Source organism: Chlorocebus sabaeus, chromosome 8 (assembly GCF_047675955.1).
Source record: "Chlorocebus sabaeus isolate Y175 chromosome 8, mChlSab1.0.hap1, whole genome shotgun sequence".
Taxonomy (NCBI): Eukaryota; Metazoa; Chordata; class Mammalia; order Primates; family Cercopithecidae; genus Chlorocebus; species Chlorocebus sabaeus.
In genome coordinates, this window is record NC_132911.1 from 41955745 (window position 1) to 41976306 (window position 20562).

Consider the following 20562-nt stretch of genomic DNA (forward strand, 5'->3'; position numbering starts at 1 on the left):
TATGTTTATTGATTATCTGTCTTTCCCCCACTAGAATATAAACTTCACTATGACACGGAATTTTTTTTTTTTTTTTTTTTTTTTTTTTTGAGACAGAGTCTCACTCTGTCGCCCAGGTTGGAGTGCAGTGGTGCAATCTTGGTTCACTGCTACCTCTTCCTCCTGGGTTCAAGCGATTCTCCTGTCTCAGCCTCCTGAGTAGCTGGGACCACAGGCACGTGCCATCACACCTGGCTAATTAATTTTAGTAGAGACAGGGTTTCATCATGTTGGCCAGGCTGGTCTTGAACTCCTGATCTCAAGTGATCTACCCACCTTGGCCTCCCAAAGTGCTGGGATCACAGGCGTGAGCCACTGCACCCAGCCCCAAGGGATTTTTGTCTTTCGTTTACTGGTGTTATGTATCCAAGCACTGGAACAGTGCCTGGCACATGGTAGCTCACTAAATATTTATGGAATGGTACTTACAAATTTAAAACACAGTGTATGGCACAGTGTTTTATAAATATTAGCAATTCCAAGGTTCACAACCACTTGGCTCCTACTTACCTTTCCAGCCTCATCTCCCTGCACTCTTCCTACCATTCCAGCTCAGCTATACTTAACTTGCTCATCTCCAGAGCCTTCCTCATGTACTTTTTTCTCTGTCCATCTATCCCTGCATTTGAGGGATCCATTCTCATTTTCAGGTTTCAAGGTAGAGGGTGTTCCCTGACTCTAGGTCAGCCATCTCTACAGCACTCCTCCCACCCGCTATGCGTTCCTTATTCATCACACTGCATTGCAGTCCCTTGCTTCTCATTTGTCTTTCCTGCTGGGCCCTGTAACCACAGGGACAATGCCTGTGACAGCAGTCATTGCAGCATCTCCAGCATCAAGCACAGGACGATACCTGGCGGTTTTCGGCAAATGTTAATTCAGTGAATGAATGAGATGCTCACAGCAGCGACTGCATTTCTGCACCTTCGACACACATTATCACGTGTTATTGTATCGTGTGCTGTTCCTTAGGGCATAACAATTGCTAGCATTTTCTAACTCAATCCTCACAACTCTAGGACGGAGGTACTATTCACGTCCTTATTTAAGAACTGAGGAACTTGAAGTTTAGAGGAGTTCCTTCTCACCGTCACCCAGGTTGTAAGTGCTGGAGCGGGTTCAAGCCAAGTCCTCTGGCACCAGTGTCCGTAAGCCCAACCAGCGTCACACCATTCTGCCATTTTGCTTCTGGCTTTTCTCCTTAGTTCAAAGTCAGCCAACTGTCTGCCCTTAGCAAGCGTGGAGAGAACCCCCCCACCGCACCACCTCAGCAAAGGGCTCGTGTGTGGAGGAGCTGCCACCCACGCTCCATTTCACCAAAGTGAGAACTAATGCCAGGGAGGGCGAACCCCTCATCGGCGAGGTCGCCACTGTCACCAGTGTCCACTGCTGGGTCCAAGGCTGGCGACGCCTCACCGCATCTGGGCCTGACTTCCTGCGACACTGGGGCGACCCCTGGTCCTGACTTCCACTCCACGCCGTCGTGGATCACGACGACTTGGACCACTCAAAAGCGTATCCAAGTCCTGAGGTCTCCAAAGCGGTGGAGAGACCCGTCCAGCCCCTCACTCCCCTTCTGGGAACTGAGATTCTGGAGGGTAGGCGCCCTGCCGCGGCCCAGTGGGGCTGGGGGCCTCCAGAGTAGGGGTTCAGGGCTAGGCGTCAGAGGCTCCAACGCCAGCCGCGCCAACCTGACCCAGGGTCCGGTACAACAGAGAAGGCGGCTCTTCCCAAAGGCACCGATAGAGCGGAGGGTAGTCGCCGCCCTCAGGATTTATCACCCGCGAGGTGCTCTCAGCAACTCGTGCCCGGAAGCCACCCCGCCCCGGCACACACATACTCCAGCGCCCCCTCCAGGAGCACTCCGCAATCACCCGAGCGCAGCGGCCGCCCCAGCCCTTTGTGACAGGATGATTGGGGCCGAGCGGCCCGCACTGTCTTCGACCTCCAATCAGAGCTCGGGGCTACAGAGCTGCACCAATCGGAGATAGCCGGGGCCTCAACAGGGCCAATCGGGGTACTCGAGCCCGACAACAGGGCAAGCCGCCAACAGCGATCAATCAGAGGGGAGGAGCGGCTCCCAGATGCCCAATCAGCGGCCTTCAGGCGCAGATCGTGGGCGGAGCGGTCGCGAGGCTCCCGGGTCGGCCAATCAGCGGGCGAGCGACTGCCCCAGCGCGCGCGGTGGGCGGGGCAGGGCCTGTCCGCGCCTAGGAGCGGTGGGCTCTGTGAGCAGCTAGGCAGGGTGAGGAGTAGTGACGACCCCGGGCCTGGGGCGGGGGCGGAAGGGGGCGCGTGAGGGTCGGGGCCGGGATGCGCGGCGCGGGGGCGGGATCTCAGGATGCCGCCGGGCGACCTCTCAGGGCTGCGGGAGGCGGCAGGGAGAGGTGAGGGGCCGGGTTCAGGGCTCGGGGAGGGGTCCGCTCCGGCGCCGCGGCTGCGGCGGCGGGCGGAGGGGACACTGTTGCCATGGCAGCGCACGTGCGCTAGCTGGCGCGGCCCGGCGTCCCTGCGCTCTTCACCCGGGAACGGGCGTGCCCCTTTAGCCCGGCCCCTGCCCGCCCGCAGCCCCGCGGCCTCAGTCGCCGCCGGCTCTGGGCCGGGGCCAGCCCAGGGACCGCCCGCCTGGGCCGCCGCCTCTCCCTTGCATGCCCGGCTGTCCGGCTGTCCGGCTGTCCCTCTCTCCCGCCGTCTCGTCCGGCAGCGCTGGGCACCGCAGGCCTCTGCGTTTTGACCACCTGCGCCGGTCCGCGGAATGGCCACATCCTGGGGACTGGTGCCGGAGAGATGCAACCGCCTGAGGGCCTTGGGGTGTCTGTCCCCCAGGGGAATTTTTTTTTTTTTTTTTTTGGAGGCGGGGTCTCGCTCTGTTGCCCAGGCTGGTCTCGACTTGAGCTCCAGCGATCTGCCCGCGGAGGCCTCCCTAAGTGCTGGGATCACAGGTGGGAGCCCCAAGGGATCTTTTTAAAGGCCTCCAATGTCTTACTGCATTAACAAGTGCCTAAGGAGTGCTCAGAGAACAGATCTGATTGGATGGATAAAGACCCCCAAGAGCAGCTTTCCATTCCTCCCACCTATTCTGGCGGGCAGAAATGGAAAGCCAACCACATATCTAATTGTACGTGTTCTGGTAACCACCTTAAAATAATAAAACAGGTTAAATTAATTTTAATATATTTGAATTAACCCAGGATATCCAAAATATTATTACAATATATAATCAATATTAAATTATTGGTAAGATTTGAAATTTTTTTTTCATACAAAGCCTTCCAAATTTGTCGTGTGTCTTACACTTACAGCACATCTCAGTTCGCACCAGTTACCTTTCAAGTGCTCGCTGGTCCCACAGTGGCTATCGTATTGTTAAGCTGCACATTTCTTGTATATGCGTGAGCTGTTGCCAGAACATGACATCAAATTCAGTGTTCTTCGAAGCCCTCTTCAAAGAACTCTGATTGTGTTGCAGTCAGGCAACACAAAACATGAGGCACAGTCCTTTTCTTCAAGGAGCTTGCAGTTTGGTTGAGAAAATAGACACCCACAGATTAAGTACTATTTTTTTTTTTTTTTTTTTTTTGGGACGGAGTCTGGCTCTGTCACCCAGGCTGGAGTGCAGTGGCCGGATCTCTGCTCACCGCAAGCTCCGCCTCCCGGGTTTACGCCATTCTCCTGCCTCAGCCTAATTCGGGCGATAGTAAAGATAACTGGGAGTATATGATTGACAGTCAGATGGCTGATCATTATCCTTTGGAATTCAAGGGAGGGCTATCTTCAGGCTCATGCAGGAGGGGAAGATTGGGCCTGGTCTTGAAAGATGGGTAAGTCTTGGACTGTTGGGAAAAGATGGGGAGGACGTTTTGGTTGAATGGAACTGAATATCGCTGCTTTTGTTTTTAGAGTTGAAAATTTACAGAGTCCTGAGGCTTTCAGACTGAAAAAGGCTTTCTTCTGTCACTGACAATCGCCACCATGATTCATAGTCTTTTCTTGATCAACTCCTCTGGAGACATTTTCCTGGAGAAACACTGGAAAAGTGTGGTCAGCCGTTCTGTTTGTGATTACTTTTTTGAGGCGCAAGAGAGAGCTACTGAGGCAGAAAATGTGCCTCCAGTTATCCCTACCCCTCACCACTATCTCTTAAGTGTTTACCGCCACAAGATCTTTTTTGTGGCTGTGATCCAGACGGAGGTCCCCCCTCTGTTTGTCATTGAGTTTCTTCACCGAGTGGTGGACACATTTCAGGTTCGTGAATGTGGGAAAGTTCATATATGTAAACCGTGAAGTGTCTTTATAGTCCTGTTTCCATTGTATAAAACCTCCATTAAGAAACTTAAAAAAAAAAATCAAAACTCTGGTATTACTCACTTCCTTTCCCATCTGATTAGTTTCTGGTTTCTATTTATTGAATTGGCTGCATACAAAATGACAAATGGAATACTTTTGAACCGCTTGCGTGGGAAAGCCAACCTATTTGTGATGACTGTATATAGCCTTTCTAGCTCTGATTCTACTTTTTGCTCACAAATTAGAGTTTAGGTTGTTTTTGCCTGGTGGTCTTGATCCTATTTGCATTGCTTTGAGTTGCATCAGAAAGTGATTGCGTAAAGTTTTAGAAAAGAAAAAGTAGAACAAGCTAAGCAATGCTTAATTTAACTGTCCCAGTCGCGTAATTCACGAACCTGTACTAGTTCTCAGGTTTGGGGTGTTTCTTTTTAACAAGAGAGTGCTACTGATGAGCTCTGCTTGCAAAGATGAGATTGGGAAATCTCATGTGCCTGTAAGAATTTAAGTGAGCCATTTTATGAGGCAGTTTTCATTTTAAGCTTTTTCTTCAGGAATAGATTTTAAGAACTTAGGGAGTGGTGTCTAAGGGAGGTCAGTGATAGCAGGACACAATGCCACTTGCAGCACAGGAGTTTAGACTGCACTGGCCCTGGATTCACACACAGGAACCTTCTCCCAACACAACCACTCAGCTTCTAACTGTTGTGGTTATATGCATAACTCGAATGAGAAGCAAGGGCCCTTTGGTTTAAGTTCTGTGTCATATGAGGTCTGGAATGAGTCATATGAACACTGGAATTGTGGAATTGGAGAAGAGAATGAGGACTCACATACTATGATAAAAGTTAAAAAGCAAGTCAAAGAGTGATTTCTCTTGTACTCAACGTCTAGAACAACTTCCCTTCCCAAGAAAATTAAAATACGTTTTGTGTTTTCCCCTGCAAATACTCTCTGATAGTACTACTATTCTGGAATTTCAATTCTCATGCAGCATACCAGCCCCTTTGCGCAGTGAAAACCTGAGTATGATAAGCCCAGTATGTGGAAGAACTAGAAGAACCCAGGAGTTGTGATCTTAAACCACTGTAACTAGGCCTTGTTATGATTTCTACATGTGATACTTTACCCATTCTAAGATGAACAGTTCCACTGGTGGAACTGACAGCCGCTTGATATGGCCATACTAATGTAACTTATTACAAGACAGGAAGTGAGAAGAGTTGTTTGATCTAGTTGAAACCACAGAGGAATTTGGGAAAGCAGAGTAAAGGTGCTAATTTGGAAGTCTGAGACTTCAGAGCTTGTCATTTTTGAAGCACTTGTTAAAAGTCAGTGGACATCCTGATTATCAGGTCTTCTCTGATGTGCGTCCTTTCCGGCAACATGATTTTTCCAGGACCGGAATGTGTCAGGAGCAGCCTGGCAATAGAATTGCAGGCTTGCTGGCTGGCTGCAGCACTTGGCCGTATTGCGAGGCTCCTTTCCAGCTGCTTAGTTCACATGATGCCTGGTTTATAAAACCTAGTGGTGTTTTATTTTTTTAAAATAAGTCACTCTTGGGAAGGAAATATGTGACTTTTTTTTCTTTTGAATTCTCATTCAAAATGAGAATTTTTCTCTTAAAAAGAGGAAATCTTTTTGTTTTAGGAATATATTCCTGACTCTTAGGTGACCCAGGTATTGGAATCTTGTGGATAATTGACGTTATCTAATGTAATTTAGACTCTAGTAGAGTCTGTTCAGTTTTGGATATCAAAGAAATGGAAAGATGGTGAAACAACCTGGAAACCATACCTTATCATGAACTGCGCAAGTATCTTGAAAGTGTGGCTCTGAGAAGAAAAAACCTGAAGTGAAAACTCATAGTTTTCAAATAATTGCAGGGCTGTTACGTACACTTGCTCTGTAAAACAGAGCTAGGAGGCAAATTTCAGTTTAGCAAAAGAAAGAACTTTGGAATGATCAGAGCTGTTCATGAATAGAATGGACTTTCTCAAAAGGGGTAAATTTTCCTTCATTCTATGAGTTCAGGAGGGTTTCGTGACCCTCTCAGAGGTCCTGTAAAAGACATACTGACATTGCTAGAAGGGAACATTGAATGGCCATGAACATTTCTTGCTAAAGATCACACATTCCATTTTGTAGTGCTTTATAGTTTACAAAGTACATTCTTGAGCGTTAGTGCTTAATTAGTCATGCCTAGTTGTTACAGCCCTGTGCCTCCAATGGTGTTATCCTGATTATACCATTAAAGAATCAAGATCAAAATTAGTTAACATGACTTAATCTACAAATGACAAAATTATAATCTAGGTTTTCGGGTTTGAAATCCAGTACTTTCCCACAATCCAGATAATTTAGCATCTAATGGTAGCCTTTTAAATAAAAGGACAAAGAGTTCTTAGAATCTTAGCATCTTAAAGATGATCCAGAGGGATTTTCAGGTGTGCTAGCTTGTCCCCCTCATTTCATTTTTTTCCCCTCTCAACTCTTATTCACTGCATGAATATTAAGAAATAGCACAACAGTAGGGGTAAAGATTTTCATGTACTGTTCTTTGTTATATCAAGTATTATTTTGTGTAATCTTTCAAATTCTTGTTCATAAGCATATATAATCAAGATTCAATTTTGTATGCTGTGTATTTTATCAAGTTGAGGAAATTAAAGATTTAAGTTCCTCTTGTTTGTAGAGGAAGCTAGTAATCACAGTAGTACCATAAGCCAGTCTAGTGCTCTCTACCAAACAGACTGCCTAGGAGAACTATAGTTATGCTGCATTCCCTCATTGTAGAAGAGTAGCACAGTAACACATGGACAAGCCAGATCCTTATTCTCTGTAGGCACATTCTTTTTATTTATTTATTTATTTATTTTACAGTATCTGAGTGATCAATGCATGTATTCTATCTCCATCAGGATTATTTTGGAGTCTGTTCAGAGCCAGTGATCAAAGACAATGTGGTTGTGGTTTATGAGGTATTGGAAGAGATGCTTGACAATGGTTTTCCATTGGCTACCGAGTCGAACATTCTTAAAGAACTCATAAAGCCTCCCACTATCCTTCGAACGGTTGTCAACACCATCACAGGTATGGCAGAGGGGGAAACCGATAGAGAGTGGCCATCCTGCAGCCTGAGTGACTTAGTCCAGTGTCACACATTGTTTTGAGTGTTTGTCTTTGGGGATCTCAGGTGTCCCAGTGTTTTAATTTTGCGCTTTGTAGATTTTTTTTTTTTTTTTTTTTTTTTTTTGAGGCAGAGTCTCCCTCTGTCACCCAAGCTGGAGTGCAGTGGTGTGATCTTGGCTCCCTGCAACCTCTGCCTCCTGGGTCGTAGTGATTCTCCTGCCTCAGCCTCCTGAGTAGCTAGGATTACAGGCATGCACCACCACACCCAGCTAATTTTTGTATTTTTAGTAGAGATGGTGTTTCACTATGTTGACCAGGCTGGTCTTAAACTCCTGACCTCAGGGGATCCACCTGCCTTGGCCTCCCAAAGTCCTGGGATTACAGGCGTGAGCCACCGCACCTGGCCACTCTTGTAAACTGAGTACAACCTGAAATAATATTTTTGCTTTGTGGAAAATACCCTGATTTTGATGACAAAATGAAATGTTCTTTAAAAATATTTTTTTCTGATTACAGAAGAAACACATGATTATTGTAGAAACCTCAGAAATACAGAAAAGCACAAAGAATGTAAAAATCACTCTTAATCCCACTACACTTTTAACATATGATATTTTATAAACATTATCCCATGATGATGTCTTGTACGTGGTTCTTGTTCTTTTTTTTTCTTTTTCTTTTTCTTTTTTTCTTTTTTTTTTTTTTTTTTGAGATGGCGTCTTGCTGTGTCGCCCAGGCTGGAGTGCAGTGGTGCGATCTCAACTCCCTACAACCTCTGCCTCCCAGGCTCAAGTGATTCTCCTGCCTCAGCCTCCCTAGTAGCTGGGATTACAGGCACACGCCACCATGCCCAGCTAATTTTTGTATTCTTTAGTAGAGATGTGGTTTCATCATGTGGACTATGCTGGTCTCGAACACCTGACCTCAAGTGATCCACCCACCTCCGCCTCCCAAAGTTCTGGGCTTACAGGTGGGGAGCTACCACGCCTGGCCTTCATTTTTAATAACTTACAGTTTTCTTTCATGTGTGGACCCAAAGTTTTTCAGTTTTTACTGAATCCCTAATTATGATGTTACTGATATTTTTGTTCTTTTAAATAATAAAGATTACCATTCTTATACTTGAACCTTGGTGTGCACATCTGGATGATTTCTTTTAAGTAGTAGAGGTAGCAATGCTGTGTCAAGGGGCGTATACATTTTAAGTACCATAATGTGTAGCCCTCCAGAAAAGTTAGGTCAATTTATACTTTCAGTAACAATTTCAAAGTGCTATAGTCAAATTGTCATTAATAATTTTTTAGAAACATTGGCAATTTGATAGTTTATTGATATCTTGTATTTACACAGTCATTTTTTGTTATTAAGGAGACTAAAATCTTTTCAAGTATTTATTGACTGTTTTCCCTCTGTTGTGAATTACCTTTTCATGTCCTTTGTTCATTTTTTTGTTGTTGAAATGTTTTTCTTTTTTCATATGGATTTAAAATAATCTCTTTTATGGGAGATCTTTATGTCTTTTGATTACTGCATTACAGATAATTTTTTACAATCTGTCACTTGTGATTTAGCTTTGTTCTGGTGTAGTTTAGCCACATTCTAAATGTTTTGATTTAATCAAATTAATCATTCTGTTTCATTAAGGTTTTACATTTTGGGTCTTGTTTAATGCATAAACGAGCATATTCATGGAATTTTACAAACTGATTGAAAAATGCATTTTAAAAGCATAAATATTGCAAGAATAGCCAGGACAGTTTTGAAAAAGAATTACAAAGGGGTTGTTGGGAAGATTTGCCCTGTTAAATATCACTACAGGTTAAGTTTGTATAGTACACAAGACAAATATTCATATAGTAGACATCCTACAAGACCCAACAGAGTTTTGAAAATAATATTTTTAAAAAGCGGAAAGATAAAATGTGTCCTATAAAATGTAATGTAAGATATATTACAGGTTGAACATCCCAAATCCAAAATCCAGAATGCTCTACAATCCAAAACTTTTTGGACACTGACGTGACACTCAAAGGAAATGCTCGTTGGAGGATTTCAGGTTTTTGAATTTGGGATGCTCAACTGGTATAATCCAGATATTCCAACATTTTAAAAAATCCAAAATTTGAAATATTTCTGGTCCCGAACATTTCAGATAAAGATTACTCAATCTGTATGAAGTTTGGGTAGTTTTTAAAATTTGGTATTTGTCCAGTAACAGACAGATAGATCACTGACTGGGATAAAAGAGTCCAGAAACAGACTCTTGCTTTTATAGGAATTTGGTGTAGATAGATGTGGTCATTTATCAAATCAGTGGACCAGGGGCCAGTTGTTAACTATATTGTGTTAGGACAGTCAGCTTCAATATGGAAAAAATTAAGTCCCTCCACTTCACACTATACACAAAATAAATTCCAGCTAGGTTAAGGAGCTAAACACAAACTTTATAATTATTAGACAAAAGCAGGAGAATGTCTTTTTGATCTCAGAGAAGGGAAGATCTTTTTCAAATGTCTATTCTAGTTAGTTTGTGATTTTATTTTTGGATTTAATTATTTAATCCATTTGAAAATTATCTTGGTGTACGATAATGTTTCTTCAAAATAGTTGTCCTAGCACCATTGTGTAATTTATCCTTTTCCCCTGTTTTAGAATGACATTTCTATCTTGTCCTCTCATTGTGGATTCTTGGTCTGTTTTCAGGCTTTCTTGCCTTTTCCTTAGACTGCTTTGATTATTATATCTTGAAGATACATTTTAATACATAGTTCCTCTTTTTAAGGAAACAAAGTTGGTGGTTTCTTCAGTATTCTGAGTTCATTTTAAGCCTTGAAAGCTTTGTGAGTGCCTAAATCATTTACGAATATTATGAAGTTAGTTAAGCCTGTATCTCACTTTAATCTAGAAAAGGGTATCTAAGAACCACTTTTGAAAAGTTGAAATGGGCCTGACACTTTCGCTCACGCCTGTATCCAATACTTTAGGAGGCCGAGGTGGGAGGATCACTCGAGTACAGGAGTTCGAAACCAGCCTGGCCAAGATGGTTTCGAAACCCTGTCTTTACAAAAAAATACAAAAATTAGCCAGGCATGGTGGCGCATGCCTGTGGTCCCAGCTGCTCTGGAGGCTAAGGTGGGAGGATCACTTGCTTCCAGGAGGTCAAGGCTGCAGTGAGTTATGATTGTGTCTGCGAATAGCCACTGCACTCCAGCATGGGCAGCATAGGAAGACCCTATCTCTTAAAAAATTTTGTTTGGCTGGTCACGGTGGCTCACACCTGTAATCCCAGCACTTTGGGAGGCCGAGGCGGGTGGATCACAAGGTCAGGAGTTCAAGACCAGCCTGGCCAACATAGTGAAACCCCGTCTCTACTAAAAATACAAAAATTAGCTGGGCGTGGTGGTGCGTGCCTGTAGTCACAGCTACTCGGGAGGCTGAGTTAGGAGAATTGCTTGAACCCAGAAGGCAGAGGTTGCAGTGAGCCAAGATTATACCACTGCACTCTAGCCTGGGCAATAGAGCAAGACTCTATCTCAAAAAAATTTTTTTTAAAGACAGAAAATAAATGGATCCAGGTAATGGAAGAAGGAAATAGAATTTAAATTAATGTATTTTATTGTGTCGGTATAAAACCTTTTGAATTAAAAAAAAATTATGCCTGTAAAGGAAAAAACTAGTGAAGGAATTGATCTACAATTCTTAAAGACAGGGAGAGATCAAATTGTATTCTTTTCCTAAGTTTCAGTGTTGGAACTTAGGAATGAGACAGATCATGTTGATATGTACATTTTAGTACCTACCATAAATGTACCTAAGAACCTACCTCAGGCTCAAATACTATTTTTACCCATGAAATTTTTATATCTATATGTAGATTACCAACTCTACTGAAAGCCAATACATTATTTAAACTGTAAGCTATTGTGGAATCTGAGATACTAAGTTCAGGTTACTTTCAAAACCAAAATATGATATCTGTTTCTCAGGTAACTTTTTCTTAAACCTTTATTCTGTTTGAAGAGGCAGACCAGATGGCAACAAGGGGTTTTAAAAATAGACAAAGTTACCCTATATGGAAGTTGGGAAATTTCTCATCTTATGTTTGAAAAATTATTCAATTGAGTGCATGAATAATGGGAGCATAGAAACTTCTAGGGAGGTGTTCTGTGGTTTCTAGAGTCAAAATGGTCTTAAAATACAGTAATATTAATTGTCTCAGGAAGTACCAATGTGGGTGACCAACTTCCCACTGGGCAGCTGTCAGTGGTGCCTTGGCGACGGACTGGGGTGAAATACACCAACAATGAGGCCTATTTTGATGTGATTGAAGAGATTGATGCAATTATTGATAAATCAGGTAGGTGCTTTTAATATGTTCTCAGAAATATGAAAATAGAAAGGGGCCTCTTTCATATAATGCTTATAGTTTCAGAATTAACCCCCATTCAAGGTCATGCACTTTAATTTAGTGCCTACTTTGTGCCAGGCACTGTGCTGGGTACTGGGAATGGACGTTAGTATTATGATGCAGACCAGGATTTATTTCATACTTTGACTTGCTTTATTGGTCTTCCTCTTGAATAAAAAAGAGAAGTAACAGGCCAGATGCAGTGACTCATGCCTGTAATCCCAGCACTTTGGGAAGCCGAGGCGGGAGGATTGCTTGAGCCCTGGAGTTTAAGACCAGCCTGAGCAATATAGTGAGACCCTGAGCAACATAGTAAGACCCCATGTCTATAAGAAGTGAAAAAAATTAGCTGAGTGTAGTGGTTCATGCCTGTATTCCTAGCTTTGTGAGGGGCTGAGGTGGGAGGATTGCTTGTGCCTGGGAAGTTGAGGTTGCAGTAAGGCCTGATCATGACACTGCACTCCAGCCTGGTCAACAGCAAGACCCTGTTCAAAAAAAAAAAAAAAAAAAGAAGTAACAAATTACCTTTCTTATTGATTAAATTTCCTTCTTGAAAGTGGCTTCCAGTTTTGATGGCAGAACTAAAGTTGTAATCACAAAATTCAGGGTGCCGCCTTTTCTGTGTATTCTGAATTAGGTAAATATGACTAGAAGTCCTAGAGCTTCAGAATTTGTAGAAGCAAGTCATGGTGGTAATGTGCCTGTAGTCCCAACTGTTGGGAGGCTGAGGCGAGAGGATTACTTAAGCCTGATAGTTGGAGACTGCAATGAGCTATGATTATGCCTGTGAATAACAGCTGCACTCTAGCCTGGGCAACATAGTGAGACCCTGTTTTTAATTAAAAAGAAACCTCTTCACATTAGTGAACTTATTCGTTCAACAGATGTTTATTGAAAACTTGCATCATAGCACAGTGCTAGAGAGTGGGCACTTGATGATGAATAAGACATAGTCTGCAGCTGCAGAAAGCTTAGTTTAGTCTAGTGAGGGAAAGAGGAAGGTAAAAAGGTGGAGCATATGAGAGGTACCCACCCCGAGCAAAACACAACAGAGGAGGTGGAGGTGTTTATGCTTCATCGGTGGAATGAAATGAAGTTATTAAGATGTGTGGATTTGGGAGCAAAGTATGCGCAAACATCACAATATTGAGCAAAAAATCAGATGCATAAGATTATAGACAGTGGGATTACATGTATATGAAGTTTGAAAACAGATGCAATTTAGTCTAAGGTAATAGAAGTCAGAATTTTGGGGATGTGGATTACCTGGGATGGGTAAGAGGGAGCTCTTGGATGCTGAAAATGTTCCGTATCTTGCTGTAGCTAGTATTTGCATAAATGTATATATATTTAAAAATTCATTGAGCTGTACACTTTAAGATTTTTACATTTTACTGTTTTACCTCAACGAAAATGTAAAATATATATGGCCAGATCTTGAAGAACCTTGCCTGCCAGTTTAAGGAGGGCAGATGTGAGTGATTGAAGAGTTTTAAGTTGGGGAGTGACTTGATGAGACTTGTAGTTTAGAGCGATGAGTCTGGCTGCTGTGTGAAGAATGGTCTAAAGTGGGGTGGGCCTGAAGGCAGGGAGCAGCTAGGAGGCTGAAATCCAGGCCCAAAGCATAGACGTCCATAGTGCAATGAGGACAGAGAAGAATGCACAGACCAGAGAGAGGTGAGTCCTCGAAAAGAGAGGAGCTGATCATTGGCTGGATGTGGGCAGAGGAAGTGGATGTCGTCAGGGATGTGTCTGTGTTTCTGGCTTAGGCAGCAGGATAGATGGTGCCATCACACAGGTGGGGAAATAGGAGCACCAGGTTCAGGGCGTGAGAGAATGGACTCACTTCTGACATGTGCCTCAGTGACATCCAAGTGGAGATGTCCATTAGGCAGGATTGGGGCTGAACTTGAAAAAAGAATAGGTAATAATAGGCTGTAAATGAACATTGAAGCCTTGGGAAGTAGGCAGAATAACCCAGGAGAGTTTGTAAAGTGAAAGAAAATAGAAGTTCAGAACTGAAAAAGCATTTAAGAGATGTGCAAAGAAAGAGAACCTGCCGAAGACACTGAGGAAGAGGAGCTGGGAAAATAGGAGGACACCAGGAAAGGTTAGGAGGAAGGGATGTTTGAGAAGGCAGAAGTGATCGACAGTGACACATGCCACAGAGAGGACCTGTAGGATAGAGACTGGGAGTGGCCACTCACTATAGCAGCAGAGCTCACTGGCGACCTTAGGGAGAACAGTTTCTGATAGGAAGTTTTCTGAACTGTTGACTAAAATAATGGTGCTCTGTTTAATTCTGATACTAGACTGAAAACTCCTTTAGGCTAATAACTACCTCATTAATCTTTTTATCACCATCTCCTCACCATAGTGTCATTCTTGATATGCAGTTGATAAGTGTTCAGAATGATGGATAGATGGATTGTATAAATGAATTGGATGGCTAGACAGAAGGAAAGAAAGGGAGAGAGAGGAAGGGGGGGAGGGAGAGAGGAAAAGAAGGAGGGAGGAGGTAAGTTTGTTGAGAAGGACAGAGAAGGTTTCAGTAATCTGTTCTTTTTGTCTTATTGCTGTCTCAGGCTCCACAATTACTGCCGAGATCCAAGGGGTGATTGATGCCTGTGTCAAGCTGACTGGCATGCCGGATCTTACACTTTCATTCATGGTAAAATCCTGGGCCAGAGATTGAGTTCTTGGGATGAGAAATTAAATGCTGCTGGAAAGACAGAGCAGTGGGAATGGAATAGAACAAGAAAAAATAATTAGGACAGCCACGAAGCTTGTCTCAGGCTTGAATTTTCTAGAAGTTACCACATGATTTCTGTGTGTGTGGTGTGTGTTTTAATAAAAAACGGCATTTAAATTGCTTTCCTGAAAGCACAGCGGGTGTTTAATGCCCACTTCTTGCTTCTCCTTTCCTGGTGACTGTAGAACCCTAGGTTGTTGGATGATGTCAGCTTCCATCCTTGTGTTCGTTTCAAGCGCTGGGAATCTGAGCGCATCCTCTCCTTCATCCCTCCTGATGGAAACTTCCGCCTGCTGTCTTACCATGTCAGTGCACAGAAGTAAGCAGCTCTTATAATTAAGAATGGAATCTGTGTATGTACGTGTATGTGGAAACCATATCTGTAGTGATTAAGAACTCAGGCTCTAGAGTTACCTGGGTTCACATTCCAGCTTCTGTGGTTACTAATTGGGTAATCTCAGGTGAGTTGCTTAACCTCTATGTATCTCTTTTCTCATCTGTAAATTGAAAATAGTAAAAGTTCTGAAGATTGAATAAGAGAATCTGAATAGTGCTTAACACAAAGAAGTGCTCATTAAGTTTGCTGTTATTTTTGTTGTTGTTATGTGTCTAAACAAGAACATTATTTTCTCAAATCAGAATCTGGGCATACTGTGTTCAATGTCCCTGATCTAAAAGAAGCATGAAGTTATGCTATGAAAAAGCATAAAATGCAGTGATTTTTGGTCTTGAACATTCTCTTTAATTTGGAATCTAAAGGCTTTTGGAAGCAGTTTTGAATAGTATAAGGTATGCAGACAGAAAAGAGTCAGGAGGCCTCAGAGCCACCAGTCGCTTCCCGTGTGATGTGGAGTGAATCATTTGGGAAAATATCTGAGTGCTTGAGGCTGCAGCCTCTGAAATCAGACTCCCTGGACTTAAACTCTATCTTCAGTACTTAGAACCTTGGGCAAGTTACTTAATCTCAAGTATAAGGACATCAGTATTGACCTATAAAATCAGTACCTACTGCATAGTTACAGTAGCAATATCTATTTCATACTTACTGGGAGGATTAAACACGGTAGGGGTTAACTGGATATAAACCATTTAGCATAGTGACTGGCAAACAAGAAGTACTCAATAAATGTTAGGAACCGTTATTACTTCAGGATTATTCCGTGACTTCTCTGAATCCTTTTCTTCTGTCAAATCATGACAGCCTACCCTACCTTGTGGGGTTTTTGTAAGGACCAGATGAGGTCAGATGAAAGCATCCTAAAAAAATTGTAGAGACAAGAGGATCACTTGAGCCCAAGAGTTTGAGACCAGGCATGGGCAGCATGGCCAAATCCTGCCTCTACAAAAAAAAAAAAGAGTAAAAATTAGCGGGGTGCGATGTTGTGTGCCTGTAGTCCCAGCTACTCAGGAGGCAGAGGTGGGAGGATCACTTGAGCCTGGTAGGTCGAGGCCGCAGTGAGATATGATCATGCCACTGCACTCCAACCAGGGTGACCGAGCCAGACCCTGTCTCAAAAAAAAAAAAAGAAAAAAAATTATAAAAGGCCCATGAGTTATGAATATTATTCTCCCCAGTGCAAATGATGATTGGTCACATGTTACAAATTAAAAACATAGAGTCATAATGACAATACATTTCTGTACATTATGCCTTTCTCATAGTAGTATACTCTTTGATTTTGTTTATATTATTCAGAGTCATTAGAAAAATTAGTTTACTTACTAGACAGTATTTTAGCTTTTCAAAAAGAAAAAAATAGATTACTGGGGTTTTTTTCTGTTTATTTTTTGAGATAAAAAGTTAGGACACAGTTAAGGGAGAAGAAGCTACCCACAGACAGAAAGGAGAGAGAACTACCATTTTCCCAGTGCACAAATGAAATGGCTCTTTGTCTCTCATTTCCAGTCTGGTTGCAATCCCAGTGTATGTCAAACATAACATCAGTTTCCGGGACAGTAGTTCCCTTGGACGCTTTGAAATAACGGTGGGACCCAAGCAGACGATGGGGAAGACCATCGAGGGAGTGACTGTCACCAGCCAGATGCCCAAGGGGGTCCTGAACATGAGCCTTACTCCATCACAGGGGACGCACACATTCGACCCAGTCACAAAGGTAGGGATGAGCAGGACATCTTGAATTGCTGATGTTAACTTAAGCAGAAACCAGTCTGCAGGCTCTCTGCGTAGACTCTAGACCTTGTTTGGAAGGTGAGATGAATCAAAGGGACCTTGTTTTCTAAACTGCGAGATAACTTAACAGTAACACATAGGATTCTCAATGGAAAGATACCCAGAGGCAGCTTATAATGTTGTGGACAGGTGCCCTGAGTTTAGATCTCAGCCACCTCAAATGCAGGATTCTGCTGTAACTATTTTTTGGAAAGACCGCTTCTCCATTTTTATTTTCTTTGAAGATGCTGTCTTGGGATGTAGGAAAAATAAATCCACAAAAGCCACCAAATTTGAAGGGGACCATGAGTCTTCAGGCTGGAGCTTCCAAACCAGATGAAAATCCCACAATTAACCTGCAGTTTAAGATCCAGCAATTGGCCATTTCTGGTAAGTGACCCAGAGCTCGAGAGGCTCCAAAAGGAACAAAAATGGCTTTCTGCCACATGGCGCAGGCACCAGGAGACTTTTCTGGGCTTCCTGTTTACAAGGTTTAGTTTCATTACCTGATATGCAATCTTTAGTAATATCTTTTGTGGCACATTTCTTGGGAAAATTTACAATCCTTCCTTTGAAGTTGGCATAAGTGACCTGAATAAAAGTGCCTGAGACACACTGAGAAAGAAACAGTATTGGTAGAAGAAAGTGTTCACCAGCCATTTTTGGATCATCTTAGGGTTGTTCATTTCAGGTTCCCAAGGTTTTCAGTATGAGAATGCATGTGCATTCTCAGCTATAACTGAAGAGTAATTTCCACTCCTTTCTCCTGATTTCAGAAGACTTTCATGTTTGCTCTTATTTCTATTTTGGAATGACTGGGCCTTTCCAGGTCAGTTCACTATAGTCTGTGCCGACCTTAACACGATAGTAATCAGTTCCCACTTTGGGGGCATTTACTATGTTCCAGGCACTGTTTTAAGCTCTTCTCATGTGTTTTCTCTTTTAATCCTTAGAATAACTCTGTGATGTGGAAAGGAGATGATTTTAGCTTTATATGAAGTTTCTGTTTTTCTGTACAAATGGGCCTTATACAATTTAAGTGATTGGAATTCATTTAACATATAAGCTCTTCCATCTTAAAACGATAAACTCTAAAGGTCTATACAGTATAAAATATTTTTGGCTTAGTCTAGTGAGAATACTTAGGAAGCATTCATTTATTATCACTTTCATTGTTAATTCCTTTAGTTATAATTTACTTCACTATTCATTTGTTTTGTTATTAATTCATTTATTCATTCCAATAATTTGAGAAAAATCATGCAGTAGTCTAATTTTTTCCTTATCCTCATTTCAGTCTGCACATCACTTTGTGCCCTTTCCACTTTAGGGACAGGTCTTCTCATAGGTAGCTTGTCTGTTGGAGCCTTTTTTTGCTGTATCTGTCCTGAGACTGGAGAATCCATCTGCTCTGCATAAGTGGTTCCCTGTCACAGCGACTTCGGTCCCACTGACCTCAGTGTATTGAAGTGAACAGAAACAGGTGACCTGCTCCTTTTGAATAATCCTCATGTGTATTTTCCCTCTCTCCCTCCTTTCTAGGACTCAAGGTGAATCGTCTGGATATGTATGGAGAAAAGTACAAACCCTTTAAGGGCATAAAATACATGACCAAAGCTGGAAAGTTCCAAGTTCGAACCTGAAGGGAGCATTTGCAGAGGGAATAGTATTGCACACTTTTTCATTTCTTACTTGTCTAAAAGTAAAAAAAAAAATCAGCCTGTCTCCTAGGTCAGTCCCCTCCTGGACCCACCCGCTCCCTTTTTTCCTTAGCCTTCAGTGCCATGGAACTAATCAAGGGAGGAAAAGGTCACCAGGGAGAACTGGATGGAACTGAAACACAGCAACACCAGTTCTCAAGGATGAGGTGTGTGATAGGGGTAGGAAGCTTGGTGCTTATGTAACCATTTTAAACATGGTTTCTATAGGAAAGACCAGCATTGTTTAGCTTGCTTGGCTTTAATTATCTAAAGCCAATGAAATACTTCTTTGTTGATTTTTAAGGTAGAAAGATTAGAAAGAAAGAAAGATGGAAAGAAAATGAATGTTAGTCAAGGAAAGACCAGTTAAGGATCTGATCTATGAAGGAGAAGAAAGAGGAAAAAGAAGTAAAGGAGTTAGGAGGAGACACTGAAATGAAAGATTGGCAAGAAAAGTGGTCAGACTCTACTTTAAGGAGGGCTGGGAAGGAAAGAGTTGAGTTGGTTTCTTTCTCATTCCTCTACTCATGTAGAAAACACTTGCACTTCTGGAAATGGACTGGAGGCTTTTTAAATTTGAGTCCACTATTGCCATGGAAACCCCGGTGAAATCAGATTTTCCCTCGAAGACCATGATGATGGTATCGGACTAGTTTTCAGACACTGCCTGCCTGTTGCTGTCCATCAGCACTTGGTCTCTTGTCTTCAGTGAGAAGGTGACCCGCCTTCTTCCCATGGTGGCTGCCTAAAATGCTTCTTTTCTAACCCAAAACAGTTCTACTCAATTCCTTTTACAGAATTCACCAGCCATTTTCCTGTTACCTGATCCTTCCACAGGATTTTTTAAAAGTAGGAGAGTTTCAGAGAAGCCAATCTCATAATCCCCGGTGCAGCCAGGGATTGTGTGTCATCGTACTGGAGTAGAGAGGGCCAACTCTTCCCATGAAGGTGGGCACGGCTGTGAGTGAGTGAGTGAGCTCGTATCTCCATTTGTCAGTGCTGGACTGGTACCAGATCCTAACCTTCCCGTTGGTTGGAAACTTTTCCATCTGTTGCCCTAGGAAAAGAGAAAGCTTACCATCGAGGGTGTGGTTGATCCTTGAAGCTGCTTGGTAAAGTTATTTCCTCACAGTCTTTTCTTTTGTACTCTATCATGTATTCATTAATATCTACCAGTCCCTTTTCATTCTAAGACAAAACATTTCCCCTAAATCTCTGAATAAAATCAGTGCTATAGGAAGATGGACTGTGTTGATCATGGGTGTAAGCAACCCAGTTTAAGAAACATGGCAACTAAAAGGATACCTTGGGCTTTCTTTCCCAGTGGCTCATTTTTGTCCTAGTTCAGTGTGTCTATTACTATTTAAATATGTATACAAAAGGTTTTTCGTTTAAGTATAGCTTAAGGAATGATACTGTGCTCTGCTTTGTGCATGGAGAAAAAGGAAGACCCATACTCTCCACACCCTAGAGCTTTTCTCTAAATATTGTGCAAAGTTTTTGCTAGTTTTATCTTCCGACTTTGGGACTAGTTTTTGCTGCAGAGTTGTGTTGCTTTGTGATTTTCCTCTGGGATAAAGTGTACTGGACACAACCGGATGTGTTCCACATTCCATCACTCCGCAATTTGTCCTGGAGTGACATACACATCCACCACGGAAAGGGAATCATCTCTGCCCCACAATTCCCGAGTACTTGGAAGCACTTCTCCTGAGGGACCTACAGGATCCTAAGGTTTCCTAGGTCACAGAACAACTAATCTTGGTTCCTGAATATTTCTAGGTTTGTAAGTGCAGCTGTTTTATTTCCTCTAGAACTCATCCTGTTTCAAGGGAAGCACCTAAGAAGATATAGAGTGTTTCTAGGGTAAAGGACCTGCAGGTGTAAGCATAGATGAAATAACTGTCCTGTCACATATGGTGCAGACCATGGAGTGAAGCAGGCGTCGCCACCACCATCCCTGCAGTGTCAGCATAAGCAGTGTAGGGTGTCTCCATCAAGCTGTTCGGTTCCGTGTGTGTTTAACATGTGCAGAAGTAGCTTCTCTGTTTAAGTTTAATAAAGTTGAGTTTCACTA

The 20562-nt window shown here is 42.7% G+C and overlaps 1 protein-coding gene across 3 annotated transcripts; it reads left to right on the plus strand.

The window, feature by feature from the left end:
* The first annotated feature begins 2168 nt into the window (after positions 1 to 2168).
* On the plus strand, positions 2169 to 20562 carry AP3M2 (adaptor related protein complex 3 subunit mu 2). Of its 3 annotated transcripts, XM_007962317.3 has the most exons (10): positions 2241 to 2284; positions 3802 to 3860; positions 3940 to 4284; positions 7245 to 7416; positions 11675 to 11812; positions 14449 to 14534; positions 14801 to 14934; positions 16522 to 16729; positions 17031 to 17175; positions 18328 to 20562. In XM_007962317.3, the coding sequence occupies exons 3-10, from the start codon at positions 4012 to 4014 to the stop codon at positions 18426 to 18428; spliced, it is 1257 nt and encodes a 418-aa protein (XP_007960508.1). In that variant the 5' UTR covers positions 2241 to 2284; positions 3802 to 3860; positions 3940 to 4011; the 3' UTR covers positions 18429 to 20562. The 3 variants fall into 3 exon arrangements, with proteins under 3 accessions (XP_007960507.1, XP_007960508.1, XP_072874155.1); XM_007962316.3 differs by lacking the exon at positions 3802 to 3860 and having other exon boundaries at positions 2169 to 2284; XM_073018054.1 differs by lacking the exon at positions 3940 to 4284 and having other exon boundaries at positions 2262 to 2284.

Coding starts and splice junctions, on each gene's coding strand:
- AP3M2 (XM_007962316.3), top strand. CDS start 4,012: ATGATTCATAGTCTTTTCTTGATCAACTCCTCTGGAGACATTTTCCTG. Junction 4,285..7,244: donor GAGTGGTGGACACATTTCAG/GTTCGTGAATGT, acceptor TATCTCCATCAG/GATTATTTTGGAGTCTGTTC. Junction 16,730..17,030: donor CATTCGACCCAGTCACAAAG/GTAGGGATGAGC, acceptor TTTTCTTTGAAG/ATGCTGTCTTGGGATGTAGG.